Below are 26,222 nucleotides of genomic sequence, written 5' to 3' on the forward strand. Positions count from 1 at the left end.
CTCGGGTTGTGAGGTGAAAGTCTCAATTGCAATGGTTTTGTTCTTATTCAAAACACAATTAACAGACAAGTCAGTACTATTCAAAGCCTGAAGATCAACAAACCAGAGGCTAAGTTTACAAACGTACCCAAACCAGGTAGGCTACAATAGCTGCTGCCACATCTCCAAGGCAGGTGAATTAGTCATCATCGACAACATCACCACTTTCTACAGGAGTACTGCCAGGTGTCTGAGACAGTAGAGTAGCTACTCAAGAGTATCCTGGCGAGCAATACAGTGCACAAAGCCGTGTATGTCTGCAAACTGTATGTAAACTTCCAACTTCAAATGTATAACCACACCTACCCCCTCCTTTTGTATGTTTTCAAAAGCACTCACAGATACACAGAGAACAGGCTTATTAATTGCTTTTTTTTTTATTGAACAAAAACCTGATGAAATGCACTGAACAAAAATATAAACACAACATGTAAAGTGTTGGTCCCCCATGTTTCATGAGATGAAATAAAAGATCCCAGAAATGTTCCATACACAAAAATCCTATTTCTGTTAGTGAACATCTCACCTTTGCCAAGATAAGCCACCAATGTCCTTTTAGACAATTTGGCAGTATGTCCAACCGGCCTCACAACCGCAGACCACGTATGTGTATGGAGTCATGCGGGCAAGCGGTTTGCTGATGCCAACATTATGAACAAAGTGCCCCATGGTGGTGGTGGGGTTATGGTATGGGCAGGTATAAACTACGGATAACAAACAATTGTATTTTATCGATGGCAATTTGAATGCACCAAAATACCGAGACCACATCCCGAGGCCCATTTTTTTAAGGTGTCTATGACCAACAGATGCATATCTATATTCTCAGTCATGTGTAATCCATAGATTAGGGCCTAATGAATGTATTTCTATTGACTGATATCCTCATATGAACTGTAACTCGGTCAAATCAATGAAATTGTTGCATGTTGCGTTTATATTTTTGTTGATTATAACTTTGACTTTGATATAGCTACTTCACACCTAAGCATACTGCCAAAAGTATCATATAAATCTTGATAATATACTGTACATTCTTTGGAAACTAAAATAGAAAATAGGCATACAAATACCAGGCATTAGAAGGTTATGAAAATGTATCATTATTCTAAAGAATCATACAACTGCAAGAGCTACAGTATCAAAAATTAATTTAAATCGAATGTATTTCACCAATAAATATTAAATTAACACAGCATTTGGTATTTGGCCTTTTTCAGCCTCTTCATTGACATCAATGTTCTTTCAACACCAAATACGTAATTTTCATGCATTTACAGACAATTAGTTGTCATATTTCAGCTGTGCCTAAAGGGCAACAAATAAAAAATCTTTGGTGTGAGAAGTATTTCCATCTTAAAATATATTTTAGTTTGACTTGAAAATCCTGAACTGTTAGATAAGCAAACAAACAGGCCTACCCACCGGGCACACTGGTTGAGTCAATGTTGTTTCCACGTCATTTCAATGGAATTACATTGAACCAACGTTGAATTGACACCTGTGCCCAGTGGTTACATTCTCTACAGCCTAACCACCTCCACAGGTGTATGTATTACCAGCAACTGGGTTAATTGTACCAGTTAAACCACAATGGGTTTTGCCGTCTATTTATGGTCAGTTAGTAATAGAACCGCCAAATGCATAGATAGCACAATTCAACTCCTGTCCTGAGTAATGATGATGATTAATAGAAACCGAATGAAGGCCACAGAATGGAAGAACATTATCACTGGAGTATCACAGTATCCCATCCATAAGTATCCTGTTTTGGTTGATTGGACTCTGCCGCTCCGCCACCGAGCTGAGATATGTCTCTATCGATGATCTCATTCACTGCAAAAGACAGACACACCAGGGTTTAGTTTCAAGGCTCTTGTCGTGTCTTACTTTATAGTTGTTTCAGCCATCTGAGGGCAGCATTGCCAATCTTCTAAATCTAAACCAAAACGGAAAACAAGTCAATTATACATTTTTTTTGCAGTACAAAAAAAAAAAACTGGGCACACACACGGGCTGAATCAACGTTGTTTCAACCAGTGTGTGTGTGCACAGTTTGTTGTAACGCTAAATGTATAAATTGACTTATTTTGACGTGAACCAATGTGGAACAGACGTTGAATACCATGCATTGTTGATACACATTGCTTTCTTTTAGTTTTAACAGTCTCCCTCTGCAGATGTCACGCATGATGAAAAAAACAACAAGGATTGAGGCCTGGTCTAAAGGTTAGAGATGGCTGAATGGTGAGAACACATTTTGGAGCTTTATCAAAGGGTGGGATCCATGTCGAAGGCTGCGGTTCCAGTCTGCATTTGTGAGGTCTATTTATATTCCCTACAGTGCAACAAAAACACATGGATCAAATGGTCACATATACACCGTACTCATAGCCTTTCCATGAAAAGGTGTGTTTGCAACCCGAGCCGTGTATGAGGGTAGATGATAGACAACACATGTAAACAAACAGGCTAGCACTGAGGGAACGGAAATAACCAGTCCCTGTTTTTTTTTCAACCAATAGACTAACAGGAACTCCGACAGCTTGACTGCACCAGCTCCCTTCCTCCAAGAACACGTACAAGACATTGTAACGGCCGAAAATTAGTCATTAAGAAAAACAAAATCATTGAAACTAAAAGATCCCACAACTGTACATCAATGAAATCACTTTAATTTGAAATGACAAATTGATTAAATCCTTTCAATTAAATGATTATCTTATCTCACCTAATGAGACATAAACTCGCTGTTTCTTAATTTAAGTATCAGAGTTGCAGAAACCCTGTTGGGTGAAAGTAAAGTTCAAAGAGGACCCTTCCACCCAGCTCAGGCCAGGGGTCCTATTTTCAAGCCGTATGTAGTGGGGGGGTTGTGGGGGTCTTATGAAAGCCTGTCTGTCATTACTGCCCTGTGACAGCTGTGCCACAGATGGTAAATGAAGAAGATTAGCGTGCAAGGTATCTTTAGCCTCCTCTATGTGACTATAGTTTGTAGGCTATACTAACATACACACAGTTAAAAGTGTCATCTCCTTAGCTAGCAATCCGGCCTCTGCCTATAATTAACCTACATCATAATGCACGCATACACACATACAGTATGTGCACAAGTGCACACACACGTATGCACGCACACACAAATGCACACACATGGGCTGGCAGCCATGCAGCCCTGTATAGGAGCAAACAAAGACCTAGTGGGCATATGGTGACAAGAATACTGGGCCACAGTGACTGTGTTGTCGGGACAAACACAGTCCGGCCAGCGCGAGGTGATTAATTAAAAAATCAGGTCGGCATGGTGAGATCCTGAGAGCTTTATGGTTCATCGCCTGGCCCCTAAAGGCCTGTAATTACAGCCAGCCCTACTTTAAGCTGGGTAAATCCATATGAATTCAATCACTTTTCGACAGCACCTCTTTTGATTTGAATGAAACCTTCCATACATATTTGCCCAAGGTAGAAGTGCTCAGAAAGTGATTTTTTGGAGATAAAGGTTCTAAAAGTTGACCTATTTTCTATACCCCACCATACCACGAGGCGTCCATGTCTACATCACTCGAAAAGATAAATGGTTGAGATTGATATCATTTAAAAGCTTACAAACAGAGCTGTCATACTATTGAAGACATTTTTTTGTGGTATTTTTTTAAACTTTAAACGTCAACTATCTAAAAACGAGTACTCAGATTTATTCATAATTCACATATGTTGTCGTTTAGACCCTATTTGACATAATCTGAGGTTGTTGTGTTATGCCCGCCATCGGTGGAGACACAACATACTCTTGAATACAGGGTGGGTGTCATGTTTTGGCTCATAAATGTACTAAAATGGTACCACAAAGCTGTTTGGAGGTCCACACATCAGAGAATGTTGACTTGAATGGGAATATATTTTCTTTTAAATTATACTGTCAATCCTCCATAAGAAACCTACTAAGATCCTAGAAATATAAATAATAGAAAACACATGACCATTGAAGTTGACATTCGAAAGTGGGTGGACTGGCGGCCATCTTTGTGGTAGTAATTAGAAGTTAAAATGTTAATTCAATTACAATTTCAATGGTGTACCAGCTAAATTGCAGTGGTCTGAATGGATAGGTCCATTCTAAGAATTATATTTCTTTTTTTTTTTCCTTTTTTTTATTTTGTGAATTTTACCCCTTTTTCTCCCCAATTTCGTAGTATCCAATTGTTGTAGTAGCTACTATCTTGTCTCATCGCTACAACTCCCATACGTTTAGATAATTGACAGTTCCCCTTTACATTCCTACCAGTATACGGGTTGAAAATGGCAGATTGGGGCACTGATCAGCACCTAAATTAGACAGTGGCTGTACAGGAACATGCTATAAATGATGTCAAAGCTCAGGCTCTGTGCTTCACAGAGCTGTATGGTTATTGACTGACAGCCGTTCTGAACTTGAGCACGGCACATGACTAGAAGTTACCTCCATCTCTCCCGCTAATTGGACAACATTAGCAAAACTGTTGAAAGAGTGAGGGAAATGCTGTAAATTAAGAGGACTCGAAGTACTTTGAAAGATGAGACGTTGGGGATTATAATAAATACAGCTATGATGCAATTACAAGCAAGCCAAACACCCGTGAGTCCAAATGTGCACTTCACATTTCCATAATCATAAAACTCATGTCCTATACAGTGTCAGCGTTTATGATCACTATGTTTGATGTACAAGTTACAAGTTACAGAATGTGCCTATGCTTGTCTATTGTAAAGAAAGTTTGCAGTGGAACACGCACCTGAATGCATGACTCCTTTCTATGTGCACCAAAATGACCATCTGTTTCTCTGAATTACCCTGTGAAAGCCTAACACTAAGATCATATATTTTTTTTTAACTTAGCTAGTCATGTTGGGAAATAGAACAAGTGTTGAAGTGAAGCTCACCTGACCCAAATTGCGATTTTATAATGGGCCGTTTTTTTGGATTGCGTAAACAACAACAGTGATTGTGTGATTGCAGGGTTGTGTTCCAAACATAATAACAACAAGTGTGCTCTAGTTCCTCAACGGCACAGCTAGAAGAACTAAAAAAAGTGCATAAAAGTGCATTGAAATGACTTAGGAACTGTGCACACTTTCGGAGAGGCGTGTGGCCACTTGGAGACACATGAAATCAACAGTGTAATGTTTTGGATTCACTTGGATTCGATTTTGGTGAACACACGATGTCTGACCGATCATCGCGGTTGTCCATGACAAACCAAAGTATAGATCAATTATCTCCCATAATAATCATGTTGTAGTCCCGAGCTGTCAGAGCTATATGGTTCATCTGTGGTCGACATATGTTGCTCGTTTTGATCAATACTGGGCAAGATTAAAATACACCGTCAATCTCGATCCACCAAGTTGTGACTATGTTAGAGAGACACTCTTATTCAAATCCAATTAGATTTGTGCAGTTGATGTTTACTGATTCATTGCAGAGATTTACAGCCCGTCTTTAAGGAAGAACCCCCATTACGCCGCTTCCTGGAGTCTATTTAGCCCAAGAGACAGCCACAAATTAGAAGGACGGGACAGTGGAGTCCTCCATTGTGCTGGACGTCAAGATGGTCTTTGTAAAGTTCTGGACGGGAAGAGTTCCAGATCATGACGTCAAACTGTTTCTAAATGGGTATTGCACTATTTTACAACCTGCAGTGAAACACGTGGATAAGTTCGGGATATGGTATGGAGTACGCAAGTACAAAGTGCACAAAACCACAAGTGGGCAGTCGATAACAATCCCTAACTCAATATCCCTTGACCCGTACAAGGGGAAGATCTCCTTCCCTGGACAAACCCCTCTGTGTTACATCTGCCAGGGGCCGGACAACCATGTCAAGGATTGCCCAGAGGTGAAGTGTTGGGAGATGAGATGACCTTGGACACAAATCCAGGGACTGTGAGTCTCCAAGCAAGTGCACCTTGTGTGGAAAAGAGGGCCACGACTTCTGCAAGTGTCCCCAGTCTTATGCCTACAAAGCGAGGGCTGGTCCCCAATCCAGCCCAGAGGAAGAGCCGGAAGAGGAGACAGAGCCACCGACCTCAACAGTGAGTTCCATCCACCACGCCACGGCAGAGCGCGAGGTCACCACTACAGGTCAAAGCACAGCTGAGAGGCAAGTGCCAGTGAATGCGAGATAAGCTGAGGGAGCTGAATACGAAAGTGAAGGAGTATCCAATCCTCCAGGTCCAGCTGCAGTGAGAGCAAGAAAGAAGAGTCCTTTGAGGACGCGAACGAGTCAGACTTCAGTACTGATTTCAGTACTGAAAGAGAGAGACAGATTCCTTCCAACCCCTGCTCCCTTTCCCCGCCAGAGTTAGTTACGCCATTTACACTTCCAAACGCAGTTCAATCCAAAGCCAAGTTAAAAAGAAAAATGAGAAACCAAGTCCCCAGTAGAAGGTAAGCAAATAATCTAAATGAGCTGAGAATATTAGCTTTTGGCAGACATCGATAGGTTAATACTGGACTGCTTCTTTAGAGGAAACGAAAATAACAGTGATAAATGTATACACAGCATCTAAGAAAAAGCTATTATTTATGAAACTAGGGGCTATTTATGTGTGCGATATTATGTGGGGATTTTAATACGGTGATGATCGGGTCTCTCAGACAATGAAATATTAACTGGAACAGTCTCGAACAAAACTATTTATAAAGTGATCTTTTTTTCTGGTTGATTTCCGTACGATGTTTACCAGTGCATGCTGTAGTAAATTGGAGTTGTTTTGACAAAAGTCAATTCTGTCTTATCCCCAATTGTCACGATGAACAGAATTTAGAACACCTTTTAGTGAAATATTACAGAAATAAAGAAATATGGGATTTGATGAGAATGATCGGGTTTGATGGAGGCCTATGTATAAATCCCAAGGCTGTGTTTCACGGGGTCTTCGATATTCACATGGATGACATTACTAAAGAAGTATTGTGGACAACAATATGCATTGACATTACTAAACAAATAGTGGACAATAATATGCATTGTGAACAATAACATTTGGATAAAATTATGCCTATAAGACGATAAAACAACTTTTTGAGGTCAGTTGAGGTCAGGACTCTGTGCAGGCCAGTCAAGTTCTTCCACACCGATCTCGACAAACCATTTATGTATGGACCTCGCTTTGCCACAAAGTTGGAAGCACATTATCGTCTAGAATGTAATTCTATGCTTTAGCGTTCAAGATTACACTTCACTGGAACTAAGGGGCCTAGCCCGAACCATGAATAACAGTCCCAGAACATGATTCCTCCTCCACCAAACTTTACAGTTGGCACTATGCATTTGGGGAGGTAGCGTTCTCCTGACATCCGCCAAACACAGATTCAGCCGTCGGACTGCCAATGGTGAAGAGTGATTCGGGCACTCCAGAGAACGTGTTTCCACTGCTCCACAGTCCAATGGGGGTGAGCTTTATACCACTTCAGCCGACGCTTGGCATTGCGCATGGTGATCTTAGGCTTGTATGCAGCTGCTTGACAATGGAAACCCATTTCATTAGCTCCTAACGAACAGTTATTGTGCTGACCTTGCTCCAGAGGCAGTTTGGAGCTCAGTAGTCAGAGTTGCACTACGCACTTCAGCGGTACTGTTCTGTGAGCTTATGTGGCCTACCACTTCACAGCTGAGCCGTTGTTGGGCCTAGACATTTCCACTTCACAATAACAGGACTTACAGTTGACCGGGGCAGCTCTAGCAGGGCAGAAATTTTATGAGCCGACTTGTCAGAAAGGTGGCAACCTATGACGGGGCCATGTTGAAAGTCCCTGAGCTCTTCAAAAAAAGTGGTCAAATGATGCAGATGCTAAGCTACAGGACTGTTTTGCTAGCACATGTTCCATTATTCTTCCGATGGTATTGAGGAGTACACCATATCAGTCACTGGGTTTTTCAATAAGTGTATCGAGAACATTGTCCCCACAGTGACTGTACGTACATACACCAACCAGAAGCCATGGATTACAGGCAACATTCGCGCCAAGCTAAAGGGCAGAGCTGCCGCTTTCAAGGTGCGTGACTCTAACCCAGGAGCTTATAAGAAATCCCGCTATGCCCTCTGACGAACCATCAAACAGCCAAAGTGTCAATACAGGACTCAGATCGAATCGTACTACACCGGCTCCGACGCTCGTCGGATGTGGCAGGGCTTGCAAACTATTACAGACTACAAAGGGACGCACAACCGAGAGCTGCCCAGTTGCACGAGCCTACCAGACGAGCTAAATAACTTCTATGCTCGCTTCAAGGCAAGTAACACTGAAACATGCATGAGAGCATCAGTTTGTCCGGATGACTGTGTGATCACACTCTATGCAGCTGATGTGAGTAAGACCTTTAAACAGCTCAACATTTACAAGGCAGCTGGGCCAGACGGATTACCAGGACGTGTTCTCCGAGCATGCGCTGACCAACTGGCAAGAGTCTTCACTAACATTTTCAACCTCTCCCTGTCTGAGTCTGTAATACCAACATGTTTCAAGCAGTGCCTGTGCCCAAGAACACTAAGGTAACCTGCCTAAATGACTACCGACCCATAGCACTCACGTCTGTAGCCATGAAGTGCTTTCAAAGGCTGGTCATGGCTCACATCAACACCATTATCCCAGAAACCCTAGACCCACTCCAATTTACATACCGCACCAACAGATCCACAGATGATGCAATCTTTATTGCACTGCACACTGCCCTTTCCCACCTGGACAAAAGGAATACTTATGTGAGAATGTTATTCATTGACTACAGCTCAGCGTTCAACACCATAGTGATCTCAAAGTTCATCACTAAGCTAAGGACCCTGAGACTAAACACCTCCCTCTGCAACTGGATCCTAGACTTCCTGACGGGCCGCCCCCAGGTGGTAAGGGTAGGTAACAACACATCCGCCATGCTGATCCTCAACACAGGGGCCCCTCAGGGGGGCCAGATCATTGGTAGGCCTGATCACCGACAACGATAAGATCGCCCGGCAACCGATACTAGAGCATCAAGTCTAGGTCCAAGAGGCTTCTAAACTGCTTCTCCCCTCAAGCCATAAGACTCCTAAACAGCTAATCAAATGGCTACCCAGACTACTTACACCCCCCAACCCCAAGCTGCTGCTACTCTGTGTTATCTATGCATAGCCACTTTATTAACCCTACCTGCATGTACATAATTACACCAATTACCTCGACACCGGTGCCATCGCATTGACACATTGACTCTGAACCGGTACCCCCCCTGTATATAGCCCCGCTTTTTGTTATTTACTGCTGCTCCTTAATTATTTGCTTTTCTTATTTCTTACTGTTTTTTGGTATTTTCTTAAAACTCCATTGTTGGTTAAGGGCTTGTAAGTAAGCATTTCACTGTGAGGGCTACTACACCTGTTGTATTTGGCGCATGTGTTTGTCTATCGAAATTGCATGACTGTGTGCTTTGTTTTATACACCTGTCAGCAATGGGTGTGGCTGAAATAGCCGAATCCACTAATTTTAAGGGGTGTCCACATACACTACATGGCCAGAAGTATCATATGAGCCCCTTACCATCATCTAGTGTGATCTCCTGGAGTCCCATGGAGCCAAGAGGCAGCTTCTCCTCTGGTTCCTGCTTGATGTTCACCCTCCCTCTGTCGTTTGAGAAGAGGGAATGGGGTGCCGGGGGACACTCCTGGGGGTCGATACCAGAGGCCAGCCCCTGGGCGCTGCTGGGGGACAGGTGCCTCAGGGGACCCCCAGAGGAGGCTGATGCTAACGGGGAGGTGGAGCAGGTTGCTGCTACTCCAGGAGTGGGAGAATACGAAGCAGGCAAGTTTTTGTCAGAATGGTAGCTCAGATTATACTCAGCCTGTAGAGCCGCTAGGTCAGAGTCTGAGTGGGAAAAGTGGTATTTTAGAGACTGCAGCTGGGTTGCATTCTGGGTGTGGGTTCTGGCAGACTGGAGAGTGGCAACAGAGAGATCAGGTCCAATGAGGCTCTGGTACATCACACTTTCCCTATGAGGGCTGGAGACAGCTGGCCTGGGCTGGGCAGACTGAGGTCGAATGACCTGGAATGCGGCAAGACCAGGTCTCATGGGAGAGCTGGCCTGGCCACTATAAGGCACATTATGTTGTGTGGCCTGGTAGACAGGCTTTGTCCGAGGGGGTGGCATTGAATCAGGTGTATGCATGGGGCTTATCCGCTGGTATCCCATACTGGGACTGTAGCTGTGGAGGTGAGGGGAGTGCTGAAGAGGTGAGGAGCCTGAGGGAGTGTATGCTGGCTGGGAGGGCGGACCACAAGGCACAGGGTGACCACCAGAGGAACCATACAAGGGCCTGTCCTGAGAGAAGGCCCCGTCAGAAGAATTCTGCTTGCTGCTTGTTGGATATAGGCCAGGGAGATTGTTGCAAGTAGACAGATAGGTTGAGTTGGTGAGCTCCTGCTTCACCCGAGGAGCCACAACTGCATGGTCACTGGCAGTGGGATAATGGTGTGGAGAAGCACCAGCCAAGTATGTGAAATTTTGCCTTTGGCTTCTTCTCCTCTTCCCGTTGCACACGTAGAACTGCACCTGGACTGCAGAGCTCACAGTGGTGTTGTGGTAGGTAGGAATCTCAACCACGATTCTGGACTGCAAAGAGAATGTTTCCAAATGATTTATCATCTTTTCAAGGGATCCAGGGTTTGGGAGGTTGATTTCATGTAGGCTAACTTTAATCATGTAATTTAGGTTTCTACTTACTCTTTTACTCTTGTCTCGAATAACTTTTCCGTCAACTTCCCACTGTGTGCGTCCATCTGGAGAGATAAAACATCACAATTAACACACTGTTGTAATGTGTTAATGGAAGAATATTTTCCTTTTTTTGGCATCGTTTTTATACCCTTTTCACACTACTGAGCCAAGTCACGTAATATATATTTCTCATGTCATTGCTTACATGTATGCATAAATAAGACCTTATAGATGCCAAGTATTGGTCATGATATGGTTTCAGTTTCTGCACTGTGCTGGCCTGGTTATGCACCACCATAGTTGTTGGACCAACTCGGTGGACTCATGGTTACAGTATTCACCCTGAGATCATAGGAGCTCTTGCTCCTATGAGCCGGTCCGGCTCGCACAAGGCAAAGCTACTTTGCTATAGTTGCTGGAATGGTGCTGGAAAGAACATATCCAAGTGAGTATGGTTTGGGAAAAGGATAAACCAGACTTATCCTCTAGCTTTTCTATGAACTCTATAAAGTCAAGGCGGCGTCAGCGTCTCTTACCAGGGCCTTTCTCCAGGAAGATGACCTTTGACTCGGGGGATATGTTGGAGCCAGTAATTACCATCTCCCCACCCCCACTGACCAAGCAGCTGAGGGGACTGCAGCTCTGCATCTGGGGAAGGTCTGTGGCCGAGCGCTGGGCTGCAAGTCAATTACATTTAACTATTACATATACTGAACAGTGAAGGACATAGACATATCTGATATTGTCAGAAAGCTTAAATTCCTGTTAATCTAATTGCACTGTCCAATTTGCAGTAGCCATTACAGTGAAATAATACCATGCTATTGTTTGAGGAGAGTGCACAGTTATGAACTTGAAAATGTATTAATAAACTAATTAGGCACATTTGGGCAGTCTTGATACAAAATTCTGAACAGAAACGCAATGGTTCATTGGATCAGTCTAAATCTTTGCACATGCACTGCTGCCTTCTAGTGGCCAAAATCTAAATTGTGCTTGGGCTGGAATAATACATTATGGCCTTTCTCTTGTATTTCAAAGATTGTACAATTTTTTGGGGTTTGTATTATCTTTTACCAGATCTAATGTGTTATGTCCTCCTACATTAATTTCACATTTCCACAAACTTCAAATTGTTTCCCAAATGGTATCAATATTATGCATATCCTTGCTTCAGGTCCTAAGTTACAGGCAGTTAGATTTGGGTATGTCATTTTAGGTGAAAATTGAAAAAAAAGGGTCTGATCCTTAAGAGGAGGTCTGGTCACAAGTTATAGCCTTTAACTAATTATTATACCAAACACTAAATATAGATTATATAAATAAAGATTATTTCTGGTCAAGTCCCATAATCGGGAAAAACTCTATATGAATAATATGTGGCTTTTTGAACGCATGTACAGTACCAGTCAAAAGTTTGGGCACACCTACTCATTCAAGAGTTTGTCTTTATTTTTACTATTTTCTACATTGTAGAATAATAGTGAAGAAATCAAAACTATGAAATAACACATTTGGAATCATGTAGTAACCAAAAAGGTGTTAAACAAATCGAAGTATATTTTATATTTGAGATTCTTCAAAGTAGCCACCCTTTGCCTTGATGACAGCTTTGCACACTCTTGGCATTTTCTCAACCAGCTTCATGAGGTAGTCACCTGGAATGCATTTCAATTAACAGGTGTGCCTTGTTATAAGTTAATTTGTGGAATTTCTTTCCTTCTTAATGCATTTGAGCCAATCGGTTGTGTTGTGACAAGGTATGGGTGGTATACAGAAGATAGCTCAATTTGGTAAAAGACCAAGACCAAGAACAGCTGAAATAAACAAAGTGAAATGACAGTCCATCATTACTTTAAGACATGAAGGTCAGTCAATCCAGACAATTTCAAGAACTTTTCAAGTTTTCTCAAGTGCAGTCGCAAATAAAATATATTTTGATTTGTTTAACACCTTTTTGGTTACTACATGATTCCATATGTGTTATTTCATAGTTTTGATGACTTCACTATTATTCTACAACGTAGAAAATAGTAAAAAATAAAGAAAAACCCTTGAATAAGTAGGTGTGTCCAAACTTTGGACTGGTACTATTACTACAGTATGTAGGCCGGCCTACTGAATAAAAGGTACTCACAGCACTCCACAGGAATAGAGGCAGCTTGCAGACACAGGACCTTGCCGCTGGGCTGAGGGATATAAACACGGAATGCCACTCGCACACGCGTGTTCTTCCTCCCGATGTCAGTCTCCCCCTTCCTGAGCTCAATGTCAGAGTTCCTCAGCTTCAGGATGCCTGCACAGTCAATACTGTAGAGGGAGAAATACAAGCATGAGACAACATTATATAAAGGCCCATATACACATTTCCATTTTAATATTTACAGTAAGCTAATAATAATCCTACTTTTGGGGGTGCTTCTATTTTTCCTGTTACACACAAGTGTATAATGGAAATGTTTTTTTTTTTTTTGCCTATCCCAACTCCCCCTGAGACACCCGCAGGGTGTGGGGTCATGTCCAGGCCCCCTGGAGCAATTAGGGTTAATTGCCTTGCTCAAGGGCACAGCTCCGGTATTCAAACCAGCAACCTTTCGGTTACTGCCCAACGCTCTAACCTCGAGGCAGCCTGCCGCCCTTAATAAAGAATGACCATAATGCTTTAAATAGTTCACATTCTTCACATGTCATTTTATGATGTCGTGTCGTTTGTTGAATAGTGACCAATAAGTATCAGATAGTGCGAGAAAATAATGCCTGGATTCTTCTATTATGTAAGGCAGCCACATTTCCGTGACAAAATAGTTATGTTCTGTCTGTTTCTATTTGTTCTAGGTGTAGAAATATTCTTATTCTTAGACGAAAACCCATTCCCATTTTTAACATGCTATCATCTGTTCTAAATCGTTCAAAAATGATGAGAATTCACAGTGGAAGCCATTTTACATTTTAGATCATAATACCAATAAATCACAAGCACAAATGTTCTATTTTTAGCCTTGTGATGCTTTGAAAACATAAATATGACATGGTTATGACCCGTACCTGGTGGACATATTGTTTTCGGGGAGGAGAGAGATTTCCAGAACCTTTGTACTGCTTATTACGCTTTCCTGGCAAGCAGTAGCCACCGTCTTTCCCGTTACTCTGTGCACCTGGTAGAAGACATGTGGTCTCAAGTACCGATCGTCTGCCGTTCCAATGAAAATCTGCAGGTTGACTGGCTTCTCGTTGTATCCAATGAGCTGAAAATGACACCAATCCATAGAAATCATATACGCATTCTACCACATTTGATTAACAAATACACAAATACAACATGTTTCACTTCTTCTTATGAGCACTCTTGTTCTCTGCGCTGTACATTTGAATAAGTGTGTTTGGGTCTGTTTAGAAACAGTATGCAAAACCAATGCCAAAGCTCTGTACTGATAGCAATACACCCAGACAATGTCTAAAAATGTGACCTGCGCAATATGCAATGTACATCCTGGATTGCCTGCAATGAAATTACCCAATTCAAACCATTTGAGGTCAACAAAAATAAGGTGTGCCCCTGAAGAGCCAGCCTGAGGTTGAGGAATGTCCAACACGCCTACGTGATGCAATGTACAGGGAAACACTGCTTGTGGCATTACAGAGGACTAGAGTGTGAAGCTGTGTGGCTTTAACACTAGAGTAATGAAGACACCCCAAAATAAACTAGCTGGTATATATTACATGAGAGCCAGGCCTCAATAAAGCTTTGCTTATCTCAGCCTGCATCTGTTCCAGCCTGGCTGCACCTTGATCCATAGATGGTAGTTCAGTCCCACTCCAGTCCTACTGGCAAATAGTGCTCTGCTAGACGGTACCCACTGGCAAATAGAGCTCGGCTCAATGTTAGGTGATACTCTGAGCCCTGATCCAGGGATTGTATTCCAGCCCCACTGGCAAGTAGTGCTCTGCTAAACGTTAGGTGATACGCTCTGGTGATATAACCAGTGTGATGCCCAGTGTGATACCCCGAGCACAGACTACTTAAAATGGTAAAAGATCAAAGGGTGTGGTTGTTGGTGTACGTGCAGCACTTTGGAGTAACTAGAGTACGAGCTGTGATCCATCCATGGGTTTAAATGCATACACCTTGGATCCCTCCTCTCTCATGTAGTGAGTCACAGCACAGCCTAGTTGTTTACTAGAGTTATGGCTTCCAAGGCCATGCTTGATGTGGACTTGAATATACAGAACACAAAGCTCACATGTACACACACACACACACACACACATGCTTGCACGCGCCTGTGTTAAATGAATAGCTGTTGGGCTACAATAACAGGCTGTCTGTCTGAGGGTTACCATGTATCTGTCGTTTACAGAGAAGGAGAGCAAGAGAGCGAGAAACTACAGTGCGAGATTAGGGCCGCCAGTGCTCTTGTGGTTGGTTGGGTTTGAATAAGCTACGTCACCCCCCATATTTACTGAGCCTAATACATGAACAAGTGTCACAAACCCCTGATAACATTGTTCAATAAATGTCAATTTCAAGTAATAACAGGGAGGGAGTAATTGCACAAAACGCCTACTCAACACAGTTCATTGTAACAAGAACACCTCCTTTGATATCTCAGGATGTCACACGTTGATTGACACCTCGAGGTTACAATTGCAAACAGCAGTTTATCAAAACACAACTTGTTATGTGAACCAGGCATAAAGTTTAGCGCAATCATATTGATCTTCTTGGTCAGAGCCCTGACATTTCACATTCTTAAAATAAAGTGGTGATCCTAACTGACCTAAAACAGGGGATTTTTATTAGGATTAAATGTCAGGAATTGTGAAAACTGAGTTTAAATGTATTTGGCTAAGGTGTATGTAAACTTCAGACTTCAACTGTACATGTGTCATGCAGACCTGGATTCAAATAGTATGTGTTTAAATACTTTAGCTGTGCTAGATTGAGCTTTACAAGTGCAAATACTATTTGGACCCAGGTCTGGTGTCATGAGGTTGGGAAAGACTTTCTCTTAACCTTGACTACAGGGTGTCCTCCTGAGGCAGCCTTGACGGCCCCCCGACTCCCCTCTGTCTCGTAGTGGGCCCTGTGGTGGCCCCGTGGCTGCACATCCACCTTCAACTCACACTGGCCAAACTGGCTGGGCAGGGGCCAGTCCAGTGGGGGTAGGGAGGAGGTCCTAGGTGGGAAGGCAACACAGGGTCATATTACTTAGGTAGCAAATGGAAGAAAACAGACAAACAGGGAGGGATTACCTGAACTTGCCCAATACGAAATTATAATTTTCCATTGCAAGAATGTTTGCTACAGTGTGCGTTAACGACTACAACCCAGACATTATTTCTCATAAACATACTGTCATTCAGCATAGGGGTTGGTATCTTGTTCTTCACCTCTAGTTATGATCTCCTGGCCCTTGGCCTTGCTAGGGTTGCTATGGTAGTACAATGTCTGCACCATGCTGAGTGATCGCAGAAATTAGTGTTCACCTGGTGGATAGCATGATGAAGCACACGTGAGAATTGATGCTTATGTAATTATGAATAACAAACCTGAAAAGGGGTGTGTTGCCAGGTTTGGGTTTGTTCCAGGTGAAGTGTGAGGGAACCGAGAGAAAGAGTTCTTCAAAAAGGCCATCCTGTTTTAGAGTAGACCCAGACTCATCTGCAGGTGAGTCCAGGTGAGGCAACACGACTCCTTGGTCTTCGGGCACCAGCCCTGAGTCTCCCTGTCCAAGCAGTAGACCCATGTGAGCCTGCTGAGAGGTCCTCCTGGTTTTGGAGGGAACGTCTACCTCAGGGAGGTTGTACAGGAGGGCCCCCATGGCACCAGGGCTTCCAACCGCCCAGGTGTCCTCTGTTACGCTGCCTCTGGGAGAGTGGCTGGGGGTGGGGCAGGGGGACTGATGAGGGGATGGGGAGGGGGAAGGTCCATGTCCGTAGACGTCTGCGCTGGAGTGTCGTCTCTTCCCACAAGGTGATGTGGGCCTTGAGCCGGACCTGGAGGTGGGGCGCGGGTTAAGCCAGTTCTCGTCTGTGACGCTGTTGCGCGGAGAGTGACAGGGGGACTGACGGGGCGACTGGCGAGGGGACTGGTGGGGCGAGAGGGAGTGGGTGTTCATGAAGTACTGCTGCTGCCACAGCTCTACCCCGAATCCCCCCGCGGCCTGGCCTTGTGGGGAGCAGCCAGGGGAGGCCAGGGGAGAGGCCAGCGGGGAACCCATGGTGAATCGGGCGGCCGCCTCGTTCAGCTCAGCCTCCACGTCGTCGTAAACGTGCGAGAAGGACTCGCAGGAGGACACGTCAGACAGCCAGCTCCTGGAGGACAGGCTGCTGCAAGGGCTGGGGTTCAGGGACGATGAGTCCCTGTAACAGGGGTCCAGGGGTAGGTAGAGGTGATCCCTGGACCAGGACCGTTCACGACCGCACTCACCCCCGCCGTCTGCCCCGCTGATGGGCACGGCATCCTGGCTGGAGCCCAGCTCTTGGTGACTGTGACTGATAGATGTGATCTGGATGCTTGGGCAGTCGAACGCCTTGGGGAGGTGTCCCATGGGACAGTATCTGGAACTGTGAACTTCATAGCTGGAGCTGGGGTGGTAGTTACCATAGGTTTGGAGAGGAGCTTGTTGAGAAGCAGCCTGGTGGTGCTGCTGGCTCTGTTGTAAGTCTTGGGCCTGGCCAATAGGCTGATTGACCATAGACTGGGTGGTATAGTATGGCGTGCTGTCACCAGGGTCTGGACCTGGGTATAAAAAAAGGAAACTTAGAAAAAGGTGTTCCTGCGGCTGTCCCCATAGGAGAACCCTATGGTTCCAGATAGAACTATTTTGGGATCCACGTAGAACCCTCTGGAAAGGGAACCTGGAACCAAATGTGGTTCTTCAAAGGGTTCTCCTATGGAGCCTGCCGAAGAACCCTTTTTGGTTCTAGATAGGAGTGTAGGCAAATTGAGGGGGAGGTTCATTTTCAATGCAAAGTGTCTTTAGGGCATACAGCAGCAGATAAAACTGGTGCCATTGCTCCCTGCATTACTCCAGAGAGGAGATAACAGACAAACAAATGATAATTCTCTGATCAACTACTCACCATCTACTACTCTCTCTTTTGATCGATCCTTTAACACAGACAGCCTAGACTAGTCATCCATAACCCACTGGGAATGTTGTCATAAATGCCATTTCAGAGTCTCTCCACAAATTGTGGGGAAGACTAGATATAGAGATTGACCTGTTTGGCAGGGGCTCCTGCAGCTTGGCGGGTGGATAGATTAACAACAGCAGCGCTCACCAGTCTAAATCACACAACTAACTAACTGTACGTTATCACCGGTGTCAACTGAGCAACAGCAATAAAAGCGGCGGCCTTCTAGAGCTGGTCGGCAATATGGACAAAAGTCCATATGATGATAAATTGCCTGCATTTATTCCATAACAATAAATAGAATGATACATTTATAACATTCATGTGCACCATGTTTTTCTAAGTCATCCTACTACTACTAGTTTCATGATTGTAGCCATCAATGGTCCAAATTACCCATATTAGCAAACTTATTTCACCTCAAACTTCACATTTCTCTAGTATAGGCTACCTATCTTCATGAACAATATCAGGAAAATGCCTGCGATAAGTGGTCGTGTCGATACTTTTAAACTCCACAGCCTACTGTCTACACTAGTTCACACAAGGACAAACGTAACCACACACTGTTCTGCTCTGGCCTGGTCTGCACACAAAATGCAAAGATGGTGAGATGTCCAAGGGCTATGTGTGCCACGATATGGAGCACATAAAAGAACGGCCCCTTCGCCTTGACTTATTTGCAAAATGAATGTAATGAATATAAACGTTATCTGATGCAACACGGGCTCGGCGGCCCCTCTGGCTGGGTGGTAGAATGTGTTGGCGCCTGACCGAGATGCGGGTGCCATTTACAGGAGTTGGAAATAAGGAAGGAAACAAGAGAAATGGCCGATGGAAAACAGGGAGTGGGTGGCTATCATGTTTTATTCTCTTCTATTACAATAGATATTAAAGATATAAAAAGTACATTCTTATTCAACTTAATCTGTAGGCTACTCTAGGCTTATTTGGCTACTCAATTGATAGCCGAGGTTATGTAGAGGGCTACAGTAGCCGACACTTTGGTCAATGAATGCAGCCTACAGTCGTGGTTCGGCTCTATGACCAGATACCACAATCTAGCCAAGGCGAAACAAACCCCAATGTCACTGACATTTGACCCTTTCCCCAGGCCTTTCACCTGAAATCTCTGTGCAAGACCCCCCAAATTACAAAATGGGCAGTTGTCAATACAATAGTGTTTTACTTGACAAATTACACAGTGATACTGTATATTTGGACATTCAGATTTTGCATATATCCAAATGTAAACTGGACCAGGATCTGATTAAATATAATCAAATGCAACTGTGTAATAAACTCCATGTCATTCAAGATGTCTGATGTGTCATTATCAGGGCTGTTAAGCTAATATAAAAAATATATATAAAAAATATAATTATAATAATTATAATTAATTATATATATTTATATTCTGTTTGCATGTTATATTGGCATTAATACGTGTCACATATCCTAAATATATAATTGAGTTAATAAAGCCGCATACAAACATGGTCTCTTTTTGCTTTCTTGAGAAAGGCAGCTCCAAACTGAAGGGGTATTAGCCTAGCTCCGTGCTTTCTGTGGTGGTTTCACATCGCTTCTTCCGACAAGCTGGTGCGGCTGGCTTCCGGGTTGAGCGAGCAGTGTGTCGAGAAGCAGTGCGGCTTCACTCTCGACCTTCGCCGAGTCCGTAGGGGAATTGCAGCGATGAGACAACATCGTAACTACCAATTGGATATCACGAAAAAAGGGGTAACACCATGGGCCAGAAAAGTTTGAATACATTGGCCATGCTGTCAATCCAGCATGACTTCTGCCACATTCAAAACAACTGCAAACTCGGAATTGGTCATCCAACTCTGAATTCCAAGTCGGGATTTCGGGCCACGCCACCTTCCTGTTCAAGTGAGCACAGCACAACAAGGTGAGTCCAAAAACGTTTTGTATGTTGCTGCATAAATGATGTAATATGCCAGGGAGATATGAAAACTGTAGCTAAGAAAGTAATACTAAGTGTATGTTGTGTAGTAAGTTGTTATTAGACCATGTTCCTCACCCTAATAATTTGTTCCCTTTTCAACCCCATAACTTACTGTTCTAACTTGGTGGTGCAAATTTAGCCTATAGTCTGTTTTAGAGAAAAGTCATCATTGAATATTGTAAGAGCTTCCATTGTCTGCTTATTTTATTTTTTTACCTTTATTTTACTAGGCAAATCAGTTAAGAACAAATTCTTATTTTCAATGACGGCCTAGGGTGGGTTTTTGCTGCCCCTGAACTGCCTGTTCGGAGGCAGAACGACAGATTTGTACCTTGTCAGCTCGGGGATTTGAACTTGCAATCTTTTGGTTACTAGTCCAATGTTCTAACCACTAGACTACAGCTATGTCCCCTTTATTTATCCTATGGTTGTGACTTGGTCTGAATTCTGTCGCTGTACATTTCAAAAGTGCAGAACAAACAGTTATATTGACTACGCCCGTGTCTTAATCGATATTACGGATTGCCTCTTATCCGCTCTTCGTCCCCTTATGCCATAGTTTGTACATCTCAATTGTCAGTAGAAACCACATTTGTTTAAGCAAGTCATCCATATCAGCTATATTTTTTAAAAGGCAGTAAAAGAGGCTGAATGAACTGTTTCGCTGCCAGACAAGGCTCCGCTGATAGCCAGGTGTAGCAGTGGTAAGGTGTTGGGACAGCTTTATGTAGGTCCTAACAGTTTGTGGGCACTGTTTGTCACCGTTATAATGCAATGAATGTATTGTTTAGTATTGTGGCATGCATTGCTGGCATGCATGTAAAACAAAATTGCCCCACCAAGATTTACATGCTAAAATCGTCACTGCTTGTTATGCACATTGATTACAGTTCAATAATAAAATACTAGTGTGGTGGACCTGCTCTCCATTATTGAATATTGTGCTTTTGCTGTAAAGCTTTTTTGACATCTGACACAGCAGTTGTATTAAGAACAAGTTTATCTTTAATTCTATGTAAAACAAGTATCTTTCATCAAAGTTTATGATGAGTATTTCTGTTATTTGATGTGGCTCTCTGCAATTTCTCCGGATGTTTTGGAGGCATTTCTGAACATGGCGCAAATGTAAACTGAGGTTTTTGGATATAAATATGAACTTGATAGAACAAAACATACATTTATTGTGTAACATTGAGTCCTGGGAGTGTCATCTGAGGAAGATCGTCAAAGGTTAGTGATTCATTTAGATTATATTTCTGCTTTTTGTGACACCTCTCTTTGGTTGGAAAATGGCTGAATGCTTTCTGTGACTTGTTGCTGACCTAACATAATGATATGTTCTGCTTTCGCCGAAAAACATTTTTGAAATCGGAGACTGTGGTTGGATTAACAAGAAGTGTATCTTTAAAATGGTGTAAAATACTTGAATGGTTGAGGAATTTTAATTATGAGATTTTTGTTGTTTTGAATTTGGCACCCTGCACTTTCACTGGCTGTTGGCGAGGTGGGACGCTAGATCCCAGAGAGGTTTTAATACCATAGTACCCTCCAAACTCGTCATTAAGCTCGAGACCCTGGGTCTTGACCCCGCCCTGTGCAATTGGGTCCTGGACTTTCTGACGGGCCACCCCCGGGTGGTGAGGGTAGGAAACAACATCTCCACCCCGCTGATCCTCAACACTGGGGCCCCACAAGGGTGCGTTCTCAGCCCTCTCCTGTACTCCCTGTTCACCCATGACTGCGTGACCATGCACGCTTCCAACTCACTCATCAAGCTTGCAGACGACACTACAGTGGTAGACTTGATTACCAACAAAGACGAGACGGCTTACAGGGAGGAGGTGAGGGCCCTCGGAGTCTGGTGTCAGGAAAATAACCTCTCACTCAATGTCAACAAAACAAAGGAGACGATCGTGGACTTCAGAAAACAGCAGAGGGAGCACCTCCCCATCCACATCGACGGGACAGTAGTGGAGAAGGTGGAAAGTTTTAAGTTCCTCGGCGTACACATCACGTACAAACTGAAATGGTCCACCCACACAAACAGCGTGGTGAAGAAGACGCAACCTCAGGAGGCTTAAGAAATATGGCTTGTCACCTAAAACACTCAAACTTTTACAGATGCACAATCGAGAGCATCCTGTCGGGCTGTATCACCGCCTAGTACGGCAACTGCACCGCCCTCAACCGCAAGGCTCTCCAAAGTGTAGTGCGGTCTGCACAATGCATCACCGGGGGCAAACTACCTGCCTTCCAGGACACCTACAGAACCCGATGTCACAGGAAGGTCAAAAAGATCATCAAGGACAACAACCACCCGAGCCACTGCCTGTTCACCCCGCTATCATCCAGAAGGCGAGGTCAGTACAGGTGCATCAAAGCTGGAACCGAGAGACTGAAAAACAGCTTCTATCTCAAGGCCATCAGACTGTTAAACAGCCACCACTAACATAGAGAGGCTGTGTCAACATACAGACTCAAATCTCTGGCCACTTTAATAAATGTTCTTAATAAAGGTATCACTAATCACCTTAAATAACGGCACTTTAATAATGTTTACATATCCTACATCACTCATCTCATATGTATATACTCCTCTATCGCTCATCCATATACAGTGAAGCAAAAAAGTATTTAGTCAGCCACCAATTGTGCAAGTTCTCCCACTTATAAAGATGAGAGAGGCCTGTAATTGTCATCATAGGTACACTTCAACTATGACAGACAAAATGAGAAAGAAAAATCCAGAAAATCACATTGTAGGATTTTTAATGAATTGATTTGCAAATTATGGTGGAAAATAAGTATTTGGTCACCTACAAACAAGCAAGGTTTCTGGCTCTCACAGACCTGTAACTTTTTCTTTAAGAGGATCCTCTGTCCTACACTCGTTACCTGTATTAATGGCACCTGTTTGAACTTGTTATCAGTATGAAAGACACCTGTCGACAACCTGAAACAGTCACACTCCAAACTCCACTATGGCCAAGACCAAAGAGCTGTCAAAGGACACCAGAAACAAAATTGTAGACCTGCACCAGGCTTGGAAGACTGAATCTGCAATAGGTAAGCAGCTTGGTTTGAAGAAATCAACTGTGGGAGCAATTATTAGGCTATGGAAGACATACAAGACCACTGATAATCTCCCTCGATCTGGGGCTCCACGCAAGATCTCACCCCGTGGGGTCAAAATGATCACAAGAACGGTGAGCAAAAGTCCCAGAACCACACAGGGGGGCCTAGTGAATGACCTACAGAGAGCTGGGACCAAAGTAACAAAGCCTACCATCAGTAACACACTACGCCACCAGGGACTCAAATCCTGCAGTGCCAGACGTGTCCCCCTGCTTAAGCCAGTACATGTCCAGGCCCCTCTGAAGTTTGCTAGAGAGCATTTGGATGATCCAGAAGAAGATTGGGAGAATGTCATATGGTCAGATGAAACCAAAATTGAACTTTTTGGTAAAAACTCAACTCGTCGTGTTTGGAGGACAAAGAATGCTGAGTTGCATCCAAAGAATACCATACCTACTGTAAAGCATGGGGGTGGAAACAACATGCTTTGGAGCTGTTTTTCTGCAAAGGGACCAGGACGACTGATCCGTGTAAAGGAAAGAATGAATGGGAACATATTTCGTGAGATTTTGAGTGAAAACCTCCTTCCATCAGCAAGGGCATTGAATATGAAACGTGGCTGGGTCTTTCAGCATGACAATGATCCCAAACACACCGCCCGGGCAATGAAGGAGTGGCTTCGTAAGAAGCATTTCAAGGTCCTGAAGTGGCCTAGCCAGTCTCCAGATCTCAACCACATAGAAAATCTTTGGAGGGAGTTGAAAGTCCGTGTTGCCCAGCAACAGCCCCAAAACATCACTGCTCTAGAGGAGATCTGCATGGAGGACTGGGCCAAAATACCAGCAACAGTGTGTGAAAACCTTGTGAAGACTTACAGAAAACGTTTGACCTCTGTCATTGGCAACAAAGGGTATATAACAAATAATAAATCCTACAATGCGATTTTCTGGATTTTTTTTCTCATTTTGTCTGTCATAGTTGAAGTGTACATATGATGAAAATTACAGGCCTCTCTCATCTTTTTAAGTTGGAGAACTTGCACAATTGGTGGCTGACTAAATACTTTTTTGCCCCACTGTATTTATATGTACATATTCTTATTCATCCCTTACATTTGTGTGTACAAGGTAGTTGTTGTGAATTTGTTATATAAATATTACTGCATTGTCGGAACTAGAAGCACAAAAATTTCGCTACACTCGGATTAACATCTGCTAACCATGTGTATGTGACCAATAAAATATGATTTGATATTAGTCAATGAATGCAGCCTACAGTCGTGGTTCGGCTCTATGACCAGATACCGCAATTTGGCCAAGGCGACACAAACAGAACATTTGCACCAAATTGGTAACTTTGAAAATTCTATTAAGGCTTTGTGGAATACGGATACATTGTAAAAATAAAAACTCACCTGCGGGGCCTAGCTGTTGCGCGTCCTCTCCGAAAATAAGTCTGAAGTCCAGTTCCTCATTGCCGCTACAATTTACAGTAGTCATTCGGTCTTACGAGTCGGTTCTTTACAGTTCTTTATTCCTGGGTTGTTTCAAAACTGGATTCGGAAGGTTAACGATACAACAGGAGGAAAATTTGTTTAGTTTACACTATAAACGGCAGCAAGAAGCCTATCCGAAGTTGTAAATAACTAAAGCGATTCCTAAATGCGTGTCCCCTCCAGGCGACATTTATTACGAATCTATTATATTCTCTTGATACTTCACCAGTTCAGTTCTCGGACTAGAAAAGACGCACACAATGGTTCGACCGTAGTTACTCTTGATGCCTGGTGAAGTAGGCTGGTAGTCTACTCCAAACTTCCACATTACAAACAAAGCATTACAGACAGCTTGGTTCATGACGTCAGCAAAATACTACACCCGGCATCACCCCGCGTACACTAAGTAGCTGGTGAGAGAGTACTGTAGGCCTACAAGCTACTAGACCATTTTAGAGTATCAAATCACCTGACAAGACAATGAATGTATTTCTGGAGACTGCAATCAATCAACGATACGAATACTTATCTCGTTAGAAGCAAACAGTTTTAAAAACAAAGAAACCATCCGTGATCCAACAGCAGACACACACACCACTCATACCACAATCAAATCATCAACCTTTATAGTTTAACAGTGATAGAGCAACAATCCCTTTATAAGGATGAAAACTGCAACAAAAAAAGTACGTTTTCACCAATTGTGAAAGGGCCTTACAAAATAAATACTGTCTGATAATTCTAACTAGCTTTATACAGCTCCTGTACTGCCCTCCTCTGGCACCTTTTATTACACAGTACATACACTCCTGTCAATAACAATAAAACAAAACCAATAATTACCTTGCTTCTGGTCAATATGATGTGGTGCTGAAAGTTGGTTTTCTATCGTGACATTACAGCAGAATACATTCAGTATTGCAAGCATAAGGAGAATGTGTGATTTCAAGTAGACTGCCATACTGTCTGTCTTGTTACGTATTTGACCAGTTTACATTTTTTATTATCGGTTTTGGTTATCAAATAAAAAAAATTAAGAATAGGGCCATTTCTTAATCCCCTGTAGAGCATGCCTTCTTCACACAAACACCAAACATGATAGTTGTCTATAAACAAAATAATCCAGGAGAGAAAATAAATAGCATGGAACGCCTCATGCTAATTGATGTTTGACTATTGGGGTGAGAGCTGACAGTTCCAGTTACTCAGTGTCTCAGTTACTCGCTGTACGCTGCTCTTGTAGGCAATGACTCAAACTCACAACAATATGGCCGCTACTGTATCGATCACTCCCCCTGGCAAGAGCTGACCCCTGCTGCAAATCCGCCACCATTTAATATAAAAAGGAGCATACCGTCTTATTGCGGTCGTAAAGCATTAGTCATTTTACACAGTGCAGCATCACTCTGTGCTTGTCTGGTGCTGTACACCAGTTGGAATAGCTGGTGCCCTGTTGTCTTCTGCAGCTGTTGCTCCTTTGGATTTTTAGACAGGGGTCTTTTCCTGGCTCCATACTCTACAGTGGTGTCCTCATCATCTGGCTTCTTATTCCTCTTCTCCTCCCTCTTTCTCTTGCCCACCAACCCAGAGTACTGTTCACCCGCCCGCCCCTCTGGCAGTCCCAGAACACGTAGACATACTATAGCAGCAGCCTGTTCTGCATTTTTCTTTGACTTCTCCCTGCATGGATATAATAAAAGAGAAGGTGTTGTGTTAAGTCATTTGGCATTATTATGAGTGAATAACACAGCTATTAAGCATTATTATAGCATTG

The 26,222-nt window shown here is 43.3% G+C and overlaps 1 protein-coding gene across 1 annotated transcript; it reads right to left on the reverse strand.

Annotated features, from left to right (window-relative positions):
• Positions 1-397: 397 nt before the first annotated feature.
• Positions 398-25,115, reverse strand: LOC110524125 (nuclear factor of activated T-cells, cytoplasmic 3). Its single transcript, XM_021603497.3, has 9 exons — positions 24,368-25,115; positions 16,320-17,511; positions 15,784-15,946; positions 13,815-14,014; positions 12,907-13,079; positions 11,306-11,446; positions 10,776-10,831; positions 9,596-10,664; positions 398-1,875 (listed from the first exon to the last, which is right to left on the reverse strand). The coding sequence occupies exons 1-9, from the start codon at positions 24,450-24,452 to the stop codon at positions 1,769-1,771; spliced, it is 3,186 nt and encodes a 1,061-aa protein (XP_021459172.3). The 5' UTR covers positions 24,453-25,115; the 3' UTR covers positions 398-1,768.
• Positions 25,116-26,222: the final 1,107 nt, after the last annotated feature.

This window comes from Oncorhynchus mykiss, chromosome 1 (genome assembly GCF_057628025.1).
Source record: "Oncorhynchus mykiss isolate SJ-2025 chromosome 1, ASM5762802v1, whole genome shotgun sequence".
NCBI lineage: Eukaryota > Metazoa > Chordata > Actinopteri > Salmoniformes > Salmonidae > Oncorhynchus > Oncorhynchus mykiss.

Bases quoted from the DNA above. Each gene is read 5' to 3' on its own strand.
- LOC110524125 (XM_021603497.3), bottom strand. From the start codon at position 24,452: ATGACTACTGTAAATTGTAGCGGCAATGAGGAACTGGACTTCAGACTT. The intron at 10,832-11,305 runs GTAAGAGACGCT...TTATCTCTCCAG, and splicing joins CTTCCTGGAGAAAGGCCCTG to ATGGACGCACACAGTGGGAA. The intron at 10,665-10,775 runs GTAAGTAGAAAC...TTCTCTTTGCAG, and splicing joins TTCGAGACAAGAGTAAAAGA to TCCAGAATCGTGGTTGAGAT.